The sequence below is a fragment of the Saccostrea echinata genome, unplaced genomic scaffold (assembly GCF_033153115.1).
Source record: "Saccostrea echinata isolate AGI-Se365-2 ecotype Australia unplaced genomic scaffold, CSIRO_AGI_Sech_v1 ptg000002l, whole genome shotgun sequence".
Taxonomy (NCBI): Eukaryota; Metazoa; Mollusca; class Bivalvia; order Ostreida; family Ostreidae; genus Saccostrea; species Saccostrea echinata.
The window spans coordinates 9755236-9775666 of NW_026889751.1; the positions used below are offsets into that span (position 1 = coordinate 9755236).

General features: G+C 35.0%; 3 protein-coding genes across 3 annotated transcripts in view; 1 reads left to right on the forward strand and 2 right to left on the reverse strand.

Annotated features, from left to right (window-relative positions):
- Positions 1-446: 446 nt before the first annotated feature.
- On the reverse strand, positions 447-11621 carry LOC133172117 (splicing factor 3B subunit 2-like). The gene is made up of 23 exons (XM_061306934.1): positions 11523-11621; positions 11043-11089; positions 10729-10768; positions 9495-9508; positions 9113-9295; positions 8499-8720; positions 8069-8225; positions 7190-7570; positions 6826-7001; positions 6546-6675; positions 6192-6295; positions 5684-5793; positions 4933-5011; positions 4709-4825; positions 4225-4539; positions 3790-3939; positions 3273-3362; positions 2977-3084; positions 2752-2859; positions 2486-2622; positions 1695-1893; positions 1256-1441; positions 447-716 (listed from the first exon to the last, which is right to left on the reverse strand). The coding sequence occupies exons 1-23, from the start codon at positions 11614-11616 to the stop codon at positions 651-653; spliced, it is 3213 nt and encodes a 1070-aa protein (XP_061162918.1). The 5' UTR covers positions 11617-11621; the 3' UTR covers positions 447-650.
- Positions 11622-11802: 181 nt separating this feature from the next.
- LOC133200152 (large ribosomal subunit protein uL11m-like) lies at positions 11803-17488 on the forward strand. The gene is made up of 4 exons (XM_061335913.1): positions 11803-11964; positions 15068-15163; positions 15372-15465; positions 17148-17488. Exons 1-4 carry the CDS (start codon positions 11815-11817, stop codon positions 17411-17413), a joined length of 606 nt encoding a protein of 201 aa, XP_061191897.1. The 5' UTR covers positions 11803-11814; the 3' UTR covers positions 17414-17488.
- An 889-nt stretch (positions 17489-18377) lies between these two features.
- The window catches only part of LOC133172123 (zinc finger FYVE domain-containing protein 26-like), a 28709-nt gene continuing 26655 nt past the window's right edge, over positions 18378-20431 (reverse strand). Inside the window, exons 40-41 of the mRNA XM_061306946.1 lie at positions 20063-20113; positions 18378-19836 (exon numbers count right to left, since the gene is read on the reverse strand). Coding sequence (XP_061162930.1) covers positions 19669-19836; positions 20063-20113 — 219 coding nt within the window. The 3' untranslated portion in view covers positions 18378-19668. The remainder of the gene's footprint in view (positions 19837-20062; positions 20114-20431) is intronic.

The window sequence follows — 20431 nt, forward strand, 5'->3', positions numbered from 1 at the left end:
AAGATATGGCCAAAAATCCAAGATGAAAAGTGCCGAAATTCCCAGAAAAAATAAAGGAATCGAAATTTCCTGTTAATATGCACATCTACACATTGTGTCCTAAATATCTGCAAAGTTTGATGAAATTCTGTGCAGTGGTTTAAGAGGAGTTGCACTGACAAACTGTTCATCTCTATATTCAAGATATGGCCAAAAATCTTAGTTGAAAAGTGCCGAAATTCCCAGAAAAAATAAAGGAATCGAAATTTCCTGGTAATATGCACATCTACACATTGTGTGTTAAATATCTGCAAAGTTTGACGAAATTCTGTGCAGCAGTTTATGAGGAGTTGCGCTGACAAAAAAACAGGACTGACAGACTGACTGACTGACACACTGACTGACTGACGGACGGGTCAAAAACATTATACCTCAACTTGTTGCGTGGGGTATAATAACCAAGTAAATACCATGATGAAAAAAAATTTATTCCCACATCTCTTTGGACAATATGCAAAAAAAAGTGAAATTCATGATTTTTTGAAATCCCTTGATATCTGAGAAACATGGCTGATGTGGATGATATAATTGTTAATTTCTTTGAAATTGATGTCAGACAATGATTGTGATCACAAGACAACAGTGAACGGTCAACATAATGCACACGTCCATTAAAACTTGAACTCCTTGTATTTTTTTGCTGCTTTTCCGCCATCTTGTTGTTGTTTCTTTCTTTTCTGAAAATACAGAGCACAAACATGATAGACATAGATCTGTAAAGACTTGTTAATATAATATAGAATAATTTACACAATATTTTGCCTATGCCTACCTCAGTATGTAAAGTTTATGACTATAAAAAGTTCCAGAAATTATTTTCTTCAGTTTTACAGCTGATTTAATTTATTCTTTGTCAAAAACCAGCTGGATTTATTATGACATGCTTGAATATGATACTTTTGTCAAAAGAGAATTTCAGTTATTTTTATCCAGATTTGATCAAAATCATGTCTTTAATTTACATGTATATGTACAGGTACATATGCCTTTGTAGCCAAAAAGGAGAAAAATGCAATGGACAAGATCAGGATTCAAACCCAAGTCCCCAGCCCCTGAATCACTAGTCATGTGCTCTACTTAACTATCTGGCAACCGGCGATCAAACCTGGCCACCACATAAATAAGTCTCCAACTGGATAGGTTATAATAGAAAAAATAAGGGAACTTCATGTTTGAGTGATGGCATAACTGCTGGAAGAAGTACAGAGGATAATACCTTTTGTTTAGCCGCATGTTCAGCCACCATGTCACTGAGATCCTCCTTCTCCAGCTGTGACTGCTGCTCTCTCATTGTCTGGTCGTACTTGGCCTGCATGGCCGCCGTGTCCAGGTCTAACTCCTCTGGATTCAGGGCCACTTCTATACCCTCTGTGCCGGGTTTGTCTTTTTTACCAGCTGTTACCTAAAAAGACCAAATAAAAGAGTAAAAGTTTCATCATTCAAAGCAGGGACTTTACTGTGGAATCATCGTTGCTTGTGGAGGACCAATGTTTTAAAAATTTTATGGGTAACCCTTACCCACATAATGATAATTTTGACTATGTATCAGTCCAGTGAATTTTAAACTAGTCACCCATAAAATTACCACCCTAAAAATGTCTGAAATTTTGATTGCTAATGAACACTCTTGAAAACACTGTGCAGTAAATACTTACAGCTGTTGTGTCATATACGTGGGCGGATCCCATCATAGCTCCGCCCACTGCCGCTTTTTTCTCAGGTAAGATGGTGTAGAGAGCTGGTGTTTCCCCTCCCTGATCCATGGCATCTTCAATCCTTTTTTTCCTCAGTTCAATCATATCTGGAGTCTCCATTCCCATAGGTACAGAGGTTATTCCACTAGGAGTGACCAGACTGAAAAATAGAATTTACTCACTGACACAAAATTCGCTTTTAATTACATGCTGATTATTATTTAAAATTCAATCTGAATTTTATGTGATATTCTGTTAACATTCTCTGAAGTTGCAAGGATTTTTTTTAATCTAAAATGGCTGTGCAGACGATTTACATGAATTATAATTTTTGACAATAATCAAGACATCTTTAGGTTGTCTGTTTTCTACTTTTGTCAAAAACAAAATGGACTTCATAATTCCATTTGTATCTCCCACATGTATCTATGACTTCAGTAATAAAAAATCTCCAGTTTTATTCATTTCAGGAGGAATTCTCTTTGCAAAGAGAATAAATAAGATAAATAAAATTGAATAAATGTAGATAACTTCAAAATCTAGATCTATCAAATGTTGGCCACATGGTATACTAATTTGTTTAATTCATTTTAATCTCCATCTGTTCAAAAACTGACATACATGTAAATACAGAAAAATTCCATTTTAGAGAGCAGAGGTCCATTGAAATACTTTTTTCTTGAGACTGATGGTTTAGCTTACCTCATAAATGCAGACAGGGGATAAAATAAGTGTATGTTAAGATGGCCTACCCCTCTGGTCCTGGAGTGACCAGTCCTGAGGTGTCCTCCTCCTCCTCCTCTTCTTCCTCTGACTCCTCCTCTGAGGAAGACTCCTCCTCCATTTCTCCCCACAAAGATTTGTCTATTTCCTCCTCTTGTATTGGAGTCTGTAAAGAATACAGTCATGTATTAATACATAAGAAATACTGCAACAACTATTTAGCATCAAGCTCCAAGACTACAAGATTTTAAAATTCATTTAATACATCTAAGCTACTGCTTTATTAATAACTGACCTGGAATTCTGAACTCTGTGTACCAAAAACATCACCATACAGTGGTTTTCCATTTTCATCAACAGGTGGTTTACCCCAACCACCTGCATGGTAGCCAAATGAACAACCCTAAAACATTAGAATTCAAAGATTAAACACAAAAGTTTAATGACAAGACTTAAGAACCTAGTGTAATATTTTTGAACAGCTGTAATGTCTACTGTAAGAAGTGTCAATTATGTATACCTCAGGTATAGGTGCACTCAATCCGGGTATCTTCAGGTTTGGATATGATGGGGGAGGTCCATATCGCTGCATGGCAATCAGCCAAGGAGGTGGAAACTTCTCAGAATTCTGTTACAAAATACATGAAATGGTACATGAACAATCACATTAGATGTATATATAATAAAACACAAAACATGTCATTGATGAAAACATAAAATTTTCTTCAACAAACATTTCCATGTTCATGAATTGAAATTTTCAGTGGAAGTTCGATCACAACACAACTCATGAAAATACAGAAGCAGTGTGCTTACATGTCCCAGTGGCATTCCTAGAGCAGTTTTCAGCTCATCTGAAAGATTTCCTGGCTTTTTCTCCTTCAGTCTGGTTTCAAATTCTTTTCCCTATTAATAATTACACATAAATATCATTAACACAATCTTGTTTTGAATATACAATAAAATCTTTATCAGCAAGTTGTAGGAGTGGATATATACGTGTATATTTAAAAATGTACATGTACATTTAATTTTGACTTATTTTCCAAAAGATTCTTGATAACCAAAGTTAGAGAAGGAGAGCAATCTGGACTTTTATTTCAATTGATTTACAATTTTCAAAATAAAAAAAAAATTGTATTCACAAAATAAAGTGTGTTCTCCTCGTAGTAGAATAAACTTGGAGCTTCCAAATTCAGTAAAAATTAAGCCTATCTAATAAATTCATTCACTGCAAACTCAAAATAGCTACTTCAGTCATTATTCATTAGTACTGTAATCTGCAGCAATGTCAGACTAAAACTAAATCCCAACAATTCATTTGAGAGCCTACCTCATAATACAAATCTCCATGAATGGTCATTTTGGGTTTAGTCTGCCAGCGGAAGAAAGCGTCGTGAAGTTTCTGGTAATCGATGTCAATCTTTCCCATCTTTGGTCGCACCTTCTCCCTCATCTTGGCCTTCAAATTCTTCTGATCTTCCTGTATATAACAAAATAAGTACACACTTTCATATTTCCAATAAATTATTATTGCATATGTACATATGATATAGAATATCATGCAGAACATCCTAGTTACTTGATATCTTCATGGGATGTGTAATCACAAGCAACACTTTCCTCTTAAAGAAAGAAACCACTAGGATACTCTGTGGAAGCTACTTGTGTTAAAAAAATCCATATGTGTACCCTTCTTAACATGCTAGATTGATAATTTCAAGTAGATTTTGACTAATGAACATAAAAAATTAAATTCCTTATTAACCTTTTCAGCAAGAGCCTCTCTCATCTCCATAATCCCAGTTGCCTTGATGTAATCAGGTAATTCAAATGGAGGTTTCTCAATACCCCTTTTGCCCTGGAGGTACTTCCTTTTGAAGCACCAGTGCCGGGGCACGGGGACAGTGTTCCTTGTAGCTTTCAGGTGGACCAGGAGACGGGGGTCTTGGGCGGTGACGTCATGCATCTCCACCACGTCTGGGCGACTGACCAGCTGTTTCAGCTGAGCAACACTCAGGCGAGTCATCTTCTTTAATTTCTTTTTCGACATCTTCTGAGGTTCTTCCTCCTCCTTCTTGACCTATTTTATTAAAAGGAAAATATTTTGTCATCTTTATCTTGGGATATTTTCATTAATCTACATTTTCGTATTTAAGTGAATATGACTAACACCTCTGCCTGAGTATTTGCTATGAAAGACCTTTACATCATATTGATCACAATATTAATTGAAGATCTTAAAGACTTACTGGGGCTTCCTCATCACTATCCTCATCCTTATCATCTTCCTCCATCTTCTTTGGAGCATCATCCTTCTTCATCTCATCTTTTTTGTCAGATTTGTCATCTTTTTTTTCCTCCGAGATCTATCATTAGAATATAGAATATATGAATTAAATGGAGTTGTTCCCTTGATTTTTCTGATCTATGTGGTGTTACTATAAGTTAAAATATGATTTATTACATAGCTCACCTTGAAGGCTTCAAAGATTTTTGCAAAGGTGAAATAATTTGGATCAGTTGGATCCAGCTCCAGCTGTTCTGGAACATATCTGTAAATACAGTTAAAAGACGGGTTGTTGAATACTTGCTATTTCCACAAAGGAAGAGTTATAGTTCTTAATGCACTCTTTTATGAAAAAGTATTAAAAAGTCGGAAAATGTACAAATCTCATGGGATTTCTAGGACAATTGTAACAATATGTAAACAATATGTTGAATGTCGATGAAAAAAAGCCTAACAAACATGCAAATGAGACATTATCTTGTTGTGGACTTAACATGCATCAGAAGTAGAAACTATGTCAATTTAATCACCACAGGAAGTTGTTGACAAGGTGTAGTGTTGACGGTTTGTCTCTAAATACAATGTACATGCCTCAGAAGCGTGGTAAAGTTTATCAATGGAAAATAAATTCAGGGCTTCGCGATTTCGCATATGCCTATTAGTTATTCTATTCTTTAACTGGAATGACATATACATTTATCATTCAAAATTGGATTGAGATCCCCATGTTTATATTCTCCGCAATGTCATTGTTGTCCCAGTCAGATGACCAAACGCGCCTCTAATTTGAAGAGTTCCAGTAATGGAAATAGAACATACTGGAGCTCTAAAATATACTGAGTTTTATCATGAAACACTTGTTTTCTTTATTGTGTACTTTTTGCAGGAATGAAACATGGCACTGATATTCTGATTGAAGAAAATCAAGTATACTAACTCCACTTGCACATCCTCCACAGGCCTCTCGACCTGTTCTTGTCGCTGTTGCTGCATAAGTCGATTCTTCTTTGCTTTCTTTTTCTTCTTCTTCTTTTTCTTGTTCTTGGACTACAAAATATTGAATTTTTTTTTTTACCCCAGTGAGACAGAAAGATACAGTGTATCTGCATAGCAATCACTTTTTGTGTTATCACTGACAGGTGAAACATATTCAGTGGTAACTCCACAGAAAAACCTTAAAATGCACCTCTTTAGTATATCTTTTAATTGCACCTTAAAATCCTAAAATGGTACCCTACAATTAAATCCTTAAGTGGTAACCTATAGAATAATCAGATGCCCTATAAAATAACTACTAAGTGGTACCATATGGGCCTAGTATGATCATTAAGTGGCTCCCAATAGTATAATCATTGTGTCTTTACATCCCCACAGCACAATCAGTAAGTGAAGCCCCATAGTATTACATGTATCAGTATTCTTAAGTCATAATGATGAAGTGGTACCTCTCTAGCACCACCCATTTTGGTGCCTTCCTCATCCTCTTCATCAATGTCATATGTTCCATATCCAACATCCTCACTAGCCTCTTCCTCATCTACTTCACGTTCTGTATTAGCAAAGAAGACAGTATATAGAGATTTAATTTCTTTATTCAGTAACCATTTATGGCTCTCTAACTCTATCATTAATAAATTTCTAAACACTAGCATGCATTTGTTTACATGTTTTACATGCAGCATCAACATTTCTGAACATTGAAGATTTAAAAAGTGTGCATTTTCTGTGGCTTTTTAAAGAAATTTCCGATAAATGTGAAGCAATAATGTGTTTTATTTTTCACAAGTTTTACAGCATACCCATGGGTGTATTCATTTGCTCTATTTCTTCATGGGTAACCCCCACTTCCTGTGCTCTGACATCTTTAAAAGCTAACACTTTCTCCAAGGCTTGTGGCAGTTTGATTTCTTTAGATGATCCAGATTCCAGCTTAAAAGAAAAGTAATCTTTTAGAAATGCATTTTGAGCAGTGGACATTAATGCAGCAGAGCTCAAAACATTACATTTTTACTTCAGAGATTATTTTAATTGGCAATTTCTAGAAAAACTTTATAAATTCTAAATGCTATTCAAGTTTACCTGGGGAGGCGGCAGTTTCTCCTCCGAAGGGGCAGAAGTTGGAGGTCGTTCTTGGGGTTTTGGTTGAGTAGACACTGGCTGGGTCCCAGGTGGAGGGGGTCCTTGATGTATGGTAGGATGAGAGACAGGAATTTGTGTCCCTGGGGGTACTGTCTGAGTTCCGGGAGGAAGAATACCTAAAATAAATGGTAAGAATGGGAATCTGCTTCATCTACAACCTATTCAGAAGCGCTTTTCCACCCACCTTCTTAAAAACTCAACAATTTGTCAATATACAAGTAACTTAACATCATATTGAAAACACTGTTCAAAACAATAATCCTCTTTTTAAAAAAGTTTAATTTGAGTGTAATAAAAATGCCACCTTGCTGACCCCCAGCTGGCATCATTGGCATTGGAGCCACAGGCGGCCTCTGTGGTGGTGCTATGGTGCCAGGTGGTACCATTGGTGCTGTCATGGAAACCTGTGGTGGCATTCCACTTTGTGGTGGCATGCCACCTTGTGGTGGCATGCTACCTTGTGGTGGCATACCACCTTGTGGTGGCATTCCTGGGGCTGGCTGCATGGGAACTTGTGGTGGCATGCTGGCTGGGGGCTGCGGCATTGCACCTTGTCCCTGGATGTTCATAGGAACAGTTCCCTGCTGGGGAGCCACTGGCTGTGCAGGTGCCATCATTCCTGGGGGAGGAGGGACCACTGCTGGCTGCATTGGTGGCTGTGGAGGAGCTACATGCATGGGAGGAACTGAAATAATAATTCAATGTACTTGTATGTCAATACATTGAATTGTTTGAAAAATCAACTCAGTTTTTATTTTATCCTTGCCAAATGGGGAAAATAATGCTGCGCTGAAGTTAGTTAACAAAATGAATACTTTCTGTAATAATTCATAACCTTAGATTTAAAGAATCTTTTGTATTATACATGAACATTTTCTAATTCATCATTTTACCTAGGACTCATTATTCATATGAAAAAAAAAAACCCAGCAAAGGCAGACTATATTCTTTAAACTACCCAAGATGTGCAAATACACTGAGGTTATCAAAACTTTATCATTATACAAACAGTGGTTTTAGGTTCATGTTCCAGGGTAGTCATTAGAAGGGAGAGACTTTTTTTCAAAATTAGAGTGCAAGTGTGAAATCATTTGTTGATCTCTGGTCATCCAACTAGTGATAATAAAAATACAAGTATCTCCCTAATTTTCAACACAATCTAAGAATGAGTTTTCTATCACACCTGGTGGTTGCTGCTGTTGTTGTTCCTGAATGCGTTTTTCTTGAGCCTCTCTCTGGGCTTCCATCAGGGCAATCTGTTGCTGACGCAGAAGTTCTGCCTCCTTCAGACGACGATCTTGTTCTGCTTGATTAATCGCCTGTTCCTGCATCTGCCTCATCTACACAGAAGATAAACAAAAATTACATCATTAAAGCATGTTAATACAGTAAAAAAATTTTAGCTAGGTTAATGTAATCAGGGAAATTTCCGCTCCTTTTGACCTCATTGCAAGTGGGCAAATTTAAAATGGGGTGAATTCAAAGAGTGTCTGGCTAATTTAAAACAGAGCAAAATTGTTTGCAAGTCTGATTAGATGAAAATATCATGGGGCAAAAATAACCCTGATTACAGTAAAAACTTCTTGCAATGTTAACAAATCAGTAATACTTACAGTCTGTTGTTTCTCTATCTCGATCATGACCTGTTGTTGTCTGACCTTCTCCATCAGATCACCACTGGGAGGGGGTGGGCCAGAAGAAGGGCCCCCTCGCTGGCTCATGAGGATAGCCTGCTGGGCTAGGGCTGCTGCCTCCTTCTGTTTCTGCTCCTCTTCATTAATTAATTGTGTCTGTATGGCAACCTTCCTCTGGAACTCTGAGTCTGAATCCAGATTCTACAAACAAGGAAAAGCACTATACTTTTTAGGGTAAGTTCTTGCATTGTCAATGCAATATTAATGTATAAAATCACATAATATCTGGAAAAATCTATACCATTTGATATAAATAATTTCTAGGATGATGAATTTAAAGTTCATTGACCCTATGATAAAAGAGATAACTCTGCCTGGGATTTTTTGACATTTCCTTAGAAAATTGACTGATAGGTTAAAAGATGAATTCTTTCAAATTTTGCACAGGAAGATATTCTGAAATACATTGTATGCTGAAATTGTGTGTATGTCAACTGTAATTTAGATTATTTTGTACATCATTATCACTGAATCAAAGTTTTGTATGAATAAAGAGGGGGAGGATGAACTTTCAGGAAGACAAAAGGACTCACATCTCTTTTTTCTGTGGGATGAGGAGGAGCTGGAGGGGGTGGTCCTTGAAATGGCTGTCGAGGGGGAGGTCCTCCTACCGGGGGTCCAGGTATCATCTGAGGTGGACCTGTAGGTGGGGGAGGGACAGGTGGACCAGCTGGCTGGGGAGGGGTGGGTTGCCCTGGAGGAGGCTCTTTAACATCCTGTAAAAATAATTGTAGTATTATACATGTACAGTAAAACATACTTATAACAAAGTGCCAGGGATGGATGATTTTGCTTCATTTTAAGTGTAATTCGTTATATCCATTAGGTTTACAATATACATGTATTTTAAAGCCAAAGGGAATGAAAATGAACTTCAAATAAGCAATAAGGAAAAAATGTATCTATAAAACTTACCTCATATTTCCCATCTGAAATGCAGTAAATAAAAATATTACTAACAAAATATTTCAAATTTAAAGTAAACATCCTTCAATATTAAGCAACCAGCATACTGTTAAACACTTTTTATTCGCAAGAACTTTATTTTTGCATAATTACGTGAGACTGTCTAATCATGAAATACAAGTTCTTGCATATATTTCTAGAACTTAAGAACATTTAGAACAATATCCAAAGTTCGTGAAAATTATGTCTCGCTTATAAATACCAAATGACCATCTCAGGAAAATAAGGTCTCGCGAAAATTTGGCAATCTACAGTACTCTTAACTTAAATAGAAATTACACATTTTGGTGGAGGATTATCTTACCACAATGGAAAAAAATGTATAATTGCTAGGAAGACAATGCTTTATTTGCAAGCTATGGCTTCGTCTAAGTATTAACTGATATTCAGGTATAGTAGACATTTTGGACTCGTAACAATGCTGTAGAAAGATAGTTAATTGATTCCTAAGGAAATACAATTTTTACACGTAAATTGAACTTTTTCCTATGATATATTTTTGAATATTGAGAACCTTGCATCTCCAACCACATCTTCATTCAAAGTTGAACTTGAGCATATATATCCTTACATTTACCTAAGATTGTCCCCAACTTTTAAAAAAAATTTCTTAAGACGTAATTTCAAATAGAACCAACTTATTCCACTCATTATCGACTCATTACGAAGTTGAACTATCCTATATGCATGAATACCAAATATCAATTTCCTACCACAATGCATAAGAATACAGTTATAAAAATTGTACGGTTTACAAATGGAGAGACAGTCAGCCAGCTACTACGGTACATTATCTTATGATGTTCTTCAAAACATAAGCCTAGAAAAATCCTACAAGTTCTTATATGGCATATGTCTATGAACAACTGTACCTATGCAATGAAAGAGTTTTATAAATGAAGTGTGTGAAACAAAGACTACTGTAAATGTACTTTTTTTCCAAGGGGTCATAATTCCAAGTAATCAACATTTCTGAAGAATCCGCAGGTAGAAAATTCCTGCTGATTTCTTGGATTGCCATTGTATGTCTTACATGTACTTTAAGCACGTGTTAAGTATGCTGTGACAAATTTCCATGCGAAAACTGTGACTGTGAATATACTCAAATTAATCCCTGTTCCCACAAGGAGAAAAGTATGTCTAAAGTATACAATTTAATCTACACTCCAATTTATTCTTTCACCTGTTTTGAATTCTCCCTCTTTCTTAATATTCTGGGAAATCTGCAAGAAGAGAAAGAAATATATTCTAAAAACATTCCTTATTTGTTAAACAACTACAAAAAGTTAAAATTTCACGAAAGTTTACAAATTTTGTCAATTGATTCACTTTTTTTTTTTTAAATTTCTTTCTTTTTTTTTGAAGTAATTCTTGTCCAATAGAACAAAATATCTGAATTGCAGATTTAAAACCCAGTTCTATTTTTTTCCCTGTCAGATTTTGTATCATATTTACAATGTCTGAATGACAATATTTGCTTTTGAACACAACCATTACCTCAAGTTTATACTGGTAAAGTCTTTCAATCAAATCAGCCTTCAATCCTAAATGAGGAGGGAAAAAAATGTTGTATGAATCAACGAGAGAATATTTGATAAATCAAAAATACCGTATACAGGGTTATTTTCGCCCCATGCTATTTTCTCCCTTTCATACCGGCAAACAATTTTTGCCCGTTTTAAGTTCGCCCAGTCACAATTCTGTTTAAGAAATTATACGGTGTTTTTCGAATTCGCCCCGTTTTAAATTCACCCACCTTTGAGTAGGGAGAAGGGGCGAAAATAAAACTGGGGCTAAAATTTTCCTGTATACAGAAGTTCAGCATACTGATTATGACATATTAATACATTAAACGTTCCTCCAACGACTAACCGGTGTGTGGAGAATAACACCTACATATATAAATGCCTCAAGTCGTGATGCTTCAATATTAAATCTTGGTTTATCATACAATAATTTATGCAAATAGCAACAAACCATTAACTGGAAGTCCAACTCCTGATAGTAGTTCCTTCAATTCTACAACTTTAAACTTTTTATATTCTTCGATGTTATCGGGAAGCGACTCCATGTTGTTTAGTTAAGATTTCTTACATCTCGAACCCGAGTTTGAGCTAAATAGATTACATGTATTTATAATTAATTATGTTTTATTTTCTACTTATTTTTTGACAAGCAATGTTATATGCTACCGATTCAATTATAAAACCACGTCCAAAACTGGGGTACGAATGTCATATCATAAAGTCGGGTTCGACATTTTTAAAGTATGGCGTCGAAAGGCAAGGTTGCTGGAAAATTGGGCAAAAACGTGAAGAAGGCTGGCGCTAAGAAGCAGGAATATGCTCCGTTTCTTAAGGTTATCATACCAGCAGCATCGGCTGTTGCGGCTCCACCACTGGGTCCCCAGTTAGCACAGGTATAGGTGAAAAAAGCGTTGTAGATCGTCTGTAACCTTGTCACATGTCATAAATAATAAATACGTTATAATAACTTAAGATACATATCTTATGATTTCGCCCCCCCCCCTTCACACTGGATAAAGACCGCTCTACAGTTGCGTTCACACACTGACAGATAATTTAATGCGAATTAATCTAATTCCAATTATTAATGCAAAATAATCTAATTCCAAATAATTTAAGTGAAAAGGTTATCACTAAAAATGAGTACGTAGACACTATGATAATATGCCAAATGTTTATATCTGCTCTGCATTAGGTAACGTGATTCGCAAATGATGTCATAATAGCCTAACGGTAGAAATAAATTATTAATGCGCATTAGTTTACTTAATTCACATTAACTTTCATGTGAATCAGGCCCGTAGGAAGCAATTTCACTTTGAGGGGGCACAACCATACATTTTCAGTTGGGGGGGGGGGGGGCACTATCAAGTACCAAAATTTCTTGACAAGCAAAAATTAAAAATGTGAATGCAATTTAATTTGCATTAGTTTAATTCACATTAATTTACTTTGCATTTATTTACTGCAAATTTAATATTTAATGCACATTCATGTGAACAGGACACATGGTACTGCACTCTTTATTGGTTGTGCATTTCGATCTGAAGTTAAGTAAATATTGATTTTGTTATAGATTGGTGTATGATTTTCACAGTTTTAACACAATATATATTGATTATCAAAAGCACAGTAGCCAAATTAAATGGGTCAGTGATTAGAAGTTGACAAAATATCAGAGAAATGGTGAATCATGAGTCACCTGTTGGTATTTCAGATTTCTCCTTTGTTATTGTAATAATCATAAATAAATAAATTTACAATTAATGGTTTGTTGACATGAATGAAAAGGTGTTTACTTCATTGATATCCAGAATTATTTTTGAAAAATTATGTGATTTAAACAGCATGAGATTTGGAACAAGAGGCCCAGGGGCCACATTGCTCACCTAAGCACTATGGCTAGGAAAAAGCAGAAATCAGTTCAGTCTTGAAAGGTTAAAAAGTTTACATATAAAAGTATAAAAGTGGTTGGGGGGAGGGGGGGTTTGATTTTAACTAACTTGAATCTATACTTCATAGGGATGCTTTTGAATCAATATGACAAATAATGGCTTTGCTGTTCTTAAAAAGAAAATTTTTATTGATATATCCTTTGTATAACTATGATCCCCTGTTATGGCCCCTCTATTCTCCTGGGGGGGGGGGGGGGGGGGGGGGTCATAAATTGAACAAATTCGAATCTACATTACCTGAGGATGCTTCCATTCAAATATGACCAATTATGGCTTTGCTGTTCTTGAGAAGAAGATTTTTAAAGATTTTTCCTGTGTATCCCTTGTAAAACTTTGATCACCCATTGTGGCCCCACCCTACCCGGGGGTCTTGATTTGAGCAAACTTGAATCTACACTATCTAAGAATGCTTCCATATAAATATGACCAATCATGGCTTTGTTGTTCTTGAGAAGAAGATTTTTAAAAACTTTTCCTATATATTCCTATATAAAACTTTGATCGCCCATTGTGGCCCCAACCGACCCCCGGGGGTCATGATTTGAACAAACTTAATTAAATTTACACTGCCTGAGGATGCCTCCACATAAGTTTCATATTTTCAAGCACAGTGGTTCTTGAGAAGATTTTTTAATGATGCCATTAATTTTTCACAAATTCATAATTATCTCCCCTTGAAAGAAGGCGTGGCCCTTCATTTGAACAAACTTGAATCCCCTTTACCCAAAGATACTTTGTGGCAAGTTTGGTTGAAATTGGCCCAGTAGTTCTGGAGAAGAAGGTCAAACATGTGAAAAGTTTACAGACAGACAGACAGACAGCTAGATGGAGGGACGGACTACAGACAAAATGTGATCAGAAAAGCTTACTTGAGCCTTCGGCTCAGGTGAGCTAAAAAGTAAACAACAGGGCTTGCAAGAAATTCTGAGATTTCAAACAGTTGCAAATCTCTGTTATATATGTCTCTGACTCTTCCACCACCTCTATGAATATTTTAGTTCAGCTGTTCTTCACTTTCCTTCAAAATGCCAAACAGTTTGACTTTGTAGAAATATACAAAATTTGATAGAATTAAACGTTTATGTAAAGTAAATTTTGTGCTGATTGTCACCTTATTACTGATTACTTTAAGTTTAATTAATGTATACACTATTGATAAATGGGATGTAGCTAGAGCATAGGAGAATATCTTTAGGATGCAGAGAACATGGAGGAACCCCCCCCCCCCCTTTTTACAAAATTAAGGATCTTAGCAGCATTGGTTTTGCCTTCAAACAGATGTAGTTTTTCTATTTTTCCACAATCCTACCACAATCAAATTGATTGTGAAGGTTGTGAAGAGCATAGAATAACAGTGTTACAGAGATTTTCTAGACTCATCTTTGGTAGACCAAGGATTTACAATCAGCTTCCTTATTTCCAAGGAGAGGGGAGCAGATCTTAACCTCTTGTCTAGCAAAGATGTTCCAGACTTTGAAGGATGCAACTACATGTATATCCAAGCATCCCTATGTATATATGCTCAAGTTCCTTTCCCAAGGTAACAGTTGGGTTTGCCCTAATAAAAACTTCATCCTGAGTATTTTCTCCAGAGTGGTTTAGCCCATTTTTGACATATGTAATATAGTAAAACATAGATCGATTTGAAGATTCAGTAGAATTTAGAATGGTTCAGCCCCAATCATCTGGGCATGTGTCAATTGGGGCAGTTTGATTTAACAAATGACAGACTGGCTGCTAGTTTAACAATTCTTGCATATTTGCAAAAGGGGAAATTGATTCATGGTTATTGATAAGAAAATTTTAAAGCAATTAAAGAAAAAACTATTTAAATATACTTAAGGGAAGTGTCTCAAGAGATTGCTATGTAATACTTAAACAATACATATTCTGCAGTGCTCTTGTTTTCTGAATACTCTTTCAAAGTTTATTATCCAGCTATATAGTACACCTTTTGGCCCTGTGATAAACCTTATAGTATATTGTATATGTTATTTCAGTACAGATCTTATTTTCAATAACTCTTCTGTTTTTCTTGTAGAGAGGTGTTCAGATTGCATCATTTTGTAAAGATTTTAATGCACTGACTGCAGAATACAAACCAAAGGTGCCCATGATAGCTGAAGTAAAAATCAATGTAAGATTTTACTAGTATTATCATTTCTGAAAAGTGCACAATATATATGAGCTATAATATATTCTATTGGACATTGTAAATGAAAATATCATTACAGCCCTTTTCCTCTGAGTTTACAGTCTTTCTGATGAAAAAAAGGGTGTTTTGAAACTCTGTAAGACACTGATGTTTTCTAAAGTATGTGACTAATGTTATCCTTTGAATGCAGGTAGACAGAACTTATAGCATAAGTCTTGTAAGCCCACCTACTTCTTATTTCCTGAAACAGGCAGCAGGAATGAAAAAGGGAGCTATGAAAACAGGTAACGACAGTTTCTGTCTTTTTTCTCATCACCATTGCATGATAATTATAGTGTATGTGTACCACATTCCCTCTCCTTTCCTCCAAATAAATCACCCGGTGCTTCCAAAATGTTGTGGAAAGGATGGATATTCAATGTTAATTTTATTTAATAGCAAGGTATTTGCACTAAAATGAACTAAAACACTAAAATTACAACTACAAGCACTAAAATAGGTAAACATGAACTTTTCATAAAATACAGTATGTTTCGAGGAAGAGCAAGATGATTTTAGGAAAGAATCTTGGTATTATTAATATAATCAAATTAGTTAGTTGAAACTATATATTTGACACGAGAATTTTCAAGCAATGAAAATTAACTAGGCAATGTATTTGCCAGAACATGTGACCTTTGGGCATAGAAGGCACAGGAATGATTGCAAGAATATGAAGATCATAGAAATATATTTTTTTAGGCATTGAATGATTACTTTTTAGCTCACCTGAGCCAAACGCTCAAATGAACTTTTCTGATTGAAATTTGTCCATTGTCTGTCGTTGTCGTAAACTTTTCACATTTTCATCTTCTTCTCAAGAACCACTGAGCCAATTTCAACCAAACTTGCCACAAACTATTCTTGGGTAAAGAGGATTCAAGTTTGTTCAAATGAAGAGCCACGCCTTCTTCCAAGGGGAGATAATTATGAATTCGTGAAAAATTCAGCATCATTTAAAAATCTTCTTCTCAAGAACCACTGTGCTTGGAAATTTGAAACTTATATGGAATCATCCTTGTGTAATGTAGATTCAAGTTTGTTCAAGTCGTGACCCCCGGGGTAGGGTGGGGCCACAATGGGCGATCAAAGTTTTACTTAGGAATACATAGGAAAAATCTTTAAAAGTTTTCTTCTCAAGCAAAGCCATAATTAGTCAAATTTAAATTGAAGCATCCTCAGGTAATGTCGATTCAAATTTTGTTCTAATCATGACCCCCCAGGAGAATAGAGGGGCCATAACAGGGGATCATAGTTATACAAAGAAATAGAAATGATATGTCAAAAAAATTGTCTTCTTAAGAAAAGCAAAGCTATTATTTGTCATATTACCATATATACTCGCCTATAAGTTGGTCCGCCTATAAGTCGGTTGTATTTTTTAAGCTTACATAAAAGGGATTGACCCGCTATTATACCAATATTCTCATAACTCGCCTATAGGTCGGAAGGGGTTTTTGGACCAAAGTTTAACTCCCAAAAAACCGACTTATAGGCGAGTATATTCGGTAATTCAAAAGCATCCCTATGAAGTATAGATTCAAGTTAGTTCAAATCAACCCCCCCCCCCCCTCCCCCCTCGAACCACTTTTATATCAAAACTTTTCAAGACTGAACTGTTTCTGCTTTTTCCTAGCGAGAGTGCTCAGGTGAGTGATGTGGCCCCTGGGCCTCTTGTTTTTGGAATCTATGGTGCTGTTATTCACATGATGTGTGCTTATGCATATTGAATTAAGCATTGAATTTTTGTTTGTCATTGATTTTTATATCTCAAACTGAAGTGAACTTAAAACTATTTTCTTTAACTCAGTCACCACTTTGTACAACATGAAGGCCATCCCAGGGTTAATCATTTATCTTGAACTGCATAATACATTGAATGTGAGTATCATTTATAGAGATATTGACAAGTTCATTTCTTTATCAGGTCAAGAAGTTGCTGGAAAACTGTCACTGAAACATATATATGAAATTGCAAAAATTAAAGAAACTACAGACAATAGATTCCGTGGGACTTCCTTAGAAGCTATATGTAAAACATTAATTGGACAGTGTCATGATATTGGAATAGAAGTTGTGAGAGACTTGAAACCAGAAAACTATGGGAAATTCCTTGAAGAACGTCAACAAATTGTTCAAGAACAAGAGGAAGCCCTTGAAGCAAAGAGACAAGCAAAACTATTAAGGACATGATAAGAAACGTAAATTTGAAGTTTTGCGATTTTTGAAATGAATGTAATAAAATATTATTGAAGCACTTTCACAGAATTTTTTTTTACAGTGATGTTTAGTGTTTGTTGAATATAGACTTATTATTTAACTGAAGTTCGACATTTTCATGGACTGATACATTGGGCTTATACTAAAATTAGTCACATCATCAAAAGTTGTAACATATTTGATACTAGAATGCAAATTGCATCCTGGTATGGTCAATGTGTCTACTACAATATGTGTAATATCAGGATGCATGTCCAGTTTACAAAGATAATATGAAAAGATTATCATACAATTAAATTTGAAAACGAAAAAAAAAAGTCCTACAGGTCACAATGCTCAGCCAGTTCTCTAGCTTTTTAACAAATGAATAATTGTACTGTATATAACAAACCCCCTACATGTGGCCCAACTATGTTCAGGGGCTTTTGTTGCATGCATAGATTGGACAAAAGTTTAGACCCCCCAAACTCCAACCCATGAATGAATTTGAATCAATTGGCACTACATTGGGGTATATGCAAAGTAATTTGATTAATTTCAATCTTGTTTTGCTGGAAAAAGCCTTTTTTGAAGAGTTATCAAATGTACATCGATGAAAATCATAGTCCCCTCCAAGACTCAGGGGGTCATTTCACTCATTTGTACATACTGGTACTTGATTCTGCACTGTATAATAAGATTCTACTTTTCTTTTTTTTCTCATTTTTTTTTAACCTTTGTTTTAAAATTGTTCTAATTTTTTTGCTGTTTTAATGAGTCCAACATATTTTCCTTATTTCTTCATTATCTCTTCTTAAAAGGGGATTTACTCTTCTTTTGACAAAGTAAATCACCTTAAAAGTTGCTACATGTACATGTATGTGCTTAATATAGTTGAAGTCTTTTGGAGAAGTGGAAAAAGTCAGACAAGACAAAAAATATTGAAGAAAACAGTAGATACATGTAATTTAACGAATTTATTTTCATAAAATAGGTAGTCCTGATTGATGATATATAACAATAAATCAACACAATGCAGTACATTTGTCAACATTTCTCAAATATAAATATCGAATTAAACAGTGGTAAACTGGTGTCATGTCATGTTTTAGTTCTAAAACAAAATTCAACAACCAAAATGATGAAAAACTAGAACTTCACAGTCTCTATCTTCACATATTTATCACAGTTGTTAGAATTATCACAAAGTAATACAAATGGAAATGTTCCCCTAGCCTAATTTGTACAGAAGAATTAAGAGTTAAGAGTTTAATTCATATTATTTATAAGGCTATTCTTGAAGCAACATATTACTCAATATGTATGTTCATTTTCAACATTTTACAGACTTCTCAGTTTTAAAATAACTTATATTATTTCCCAATTAAAATGTTTTTGTTTTTTTTCACAGGAAGTCCACATTAATTCTTAATGCCCTCACCTGGAAGATGGATTATTTGTACATATTACAAAGCATACAAATGAACATATGCATGTTCCATTTTAGATTTCAGTGGAATGCACTGGAAACATACTTTCTTGTTTGAAAATGTACATTGTACTGTATACAGGGTTATTTTTGCCCCATTTTATTTTTTCGCCCATTCACACTTGCGAACAATTTTGCCTCGTTTAAAATTCATCTAGTCACAGTTTTGTTTAAGAAATTATCCTGTGTTCTTTGAATTCACCCCGTTTTACATTTGCCCACCTGTGATTAGGGTGAAAGGGGCGAAAATAAAACGGGGGCGAAAATTTCCTCTTATACAGTATATAAAACATATTCATCTTAATTTTAATTCTGTGGTACATATCATTGAATCATCTGTTCTACTCCCATCTACTTTCAGACATTTTAAATTTGAGGAGCAAACATCAGTAATGTACATGTAATTCTCATGATAACTGTAGATTCCTTATTTTTACACAAATACTTCTTATCACAAAATATCTTACAGAAGTCAAATTGTGACATCATGAATTCACAAGTGGATCGACTATTGATCAAGAGTTTTCACATGTACATGTACATTGTATTTCAGCAATATAAAAATAAAAGCAAGTAATTTATTTTTGGCAAGTGGTGCTTTTTGCGAAATTACACAATAATAAATTCCTCATGTACACATGTATTTAGGAATCTACAGTATCGGTCATATATCAGGTTATACACATAACAATGTTTGTGTGTATCTCATTTTGTTGTTCCACCAAGTAAAACTTGAGACTTAAACAGTTACATAACACACTCATTGTTTTCCTTTCTGCTGCAGCCACTTTGTACAGATGTTTTTGACTGCTGTTTGTCCCATTCTTTGTGCGGCTCCGGCTATTCTCTGGACGTCGTCCACTCGGTCAGTTTTCACAGCCATCAAGTAGGCAGATCGAAGCTTACCACACAGAATGTAGGCATTGATCTAAATACAACAGCGATTTCAGTGAAGATATTGGACGTTGATACCATTGATGTTTCAAAAAAATATTTCAATTCAAAACAATCAAAGGTTTAAATATGTCTTTTGGTAGTAAGAAACAATAGCATTTTATTGAATAACAAAAAAAAAAAGGGTTAGATACTATAGTATCTATTCTTCTGTATTGATTCTGCTACATTTACTGAACAAGACCATACAATAATCTTACTTTATTAGAATCCTTTTTCAGTAACTTGATCAAATTTTCAGCTTCTTTTGCCTGCAAAGATCATGTATTGTTAACTTTAGTCATATTTTTACATATAATAGTTATAAAAACTGAATCATTACATCCACTCTGAATTGGATTTCATTTTAAACATGCTTACACTAGAAATGTATAAACTTAGAAATGCAAATATTTTTATTACATGCCATTGGGGAGGGGGGCAACCAAACATTTTCAGTTGGGAGGAGGGGGGCACTACCAAGCAAAAAATCCTTTAGAAGCAAAATAAAGTCATTTGATGTTATTATTGAGGGGGCACAAGCATAAAGTAGCTTTGTTTTCTATAGTATACTATATATCAACAAAATT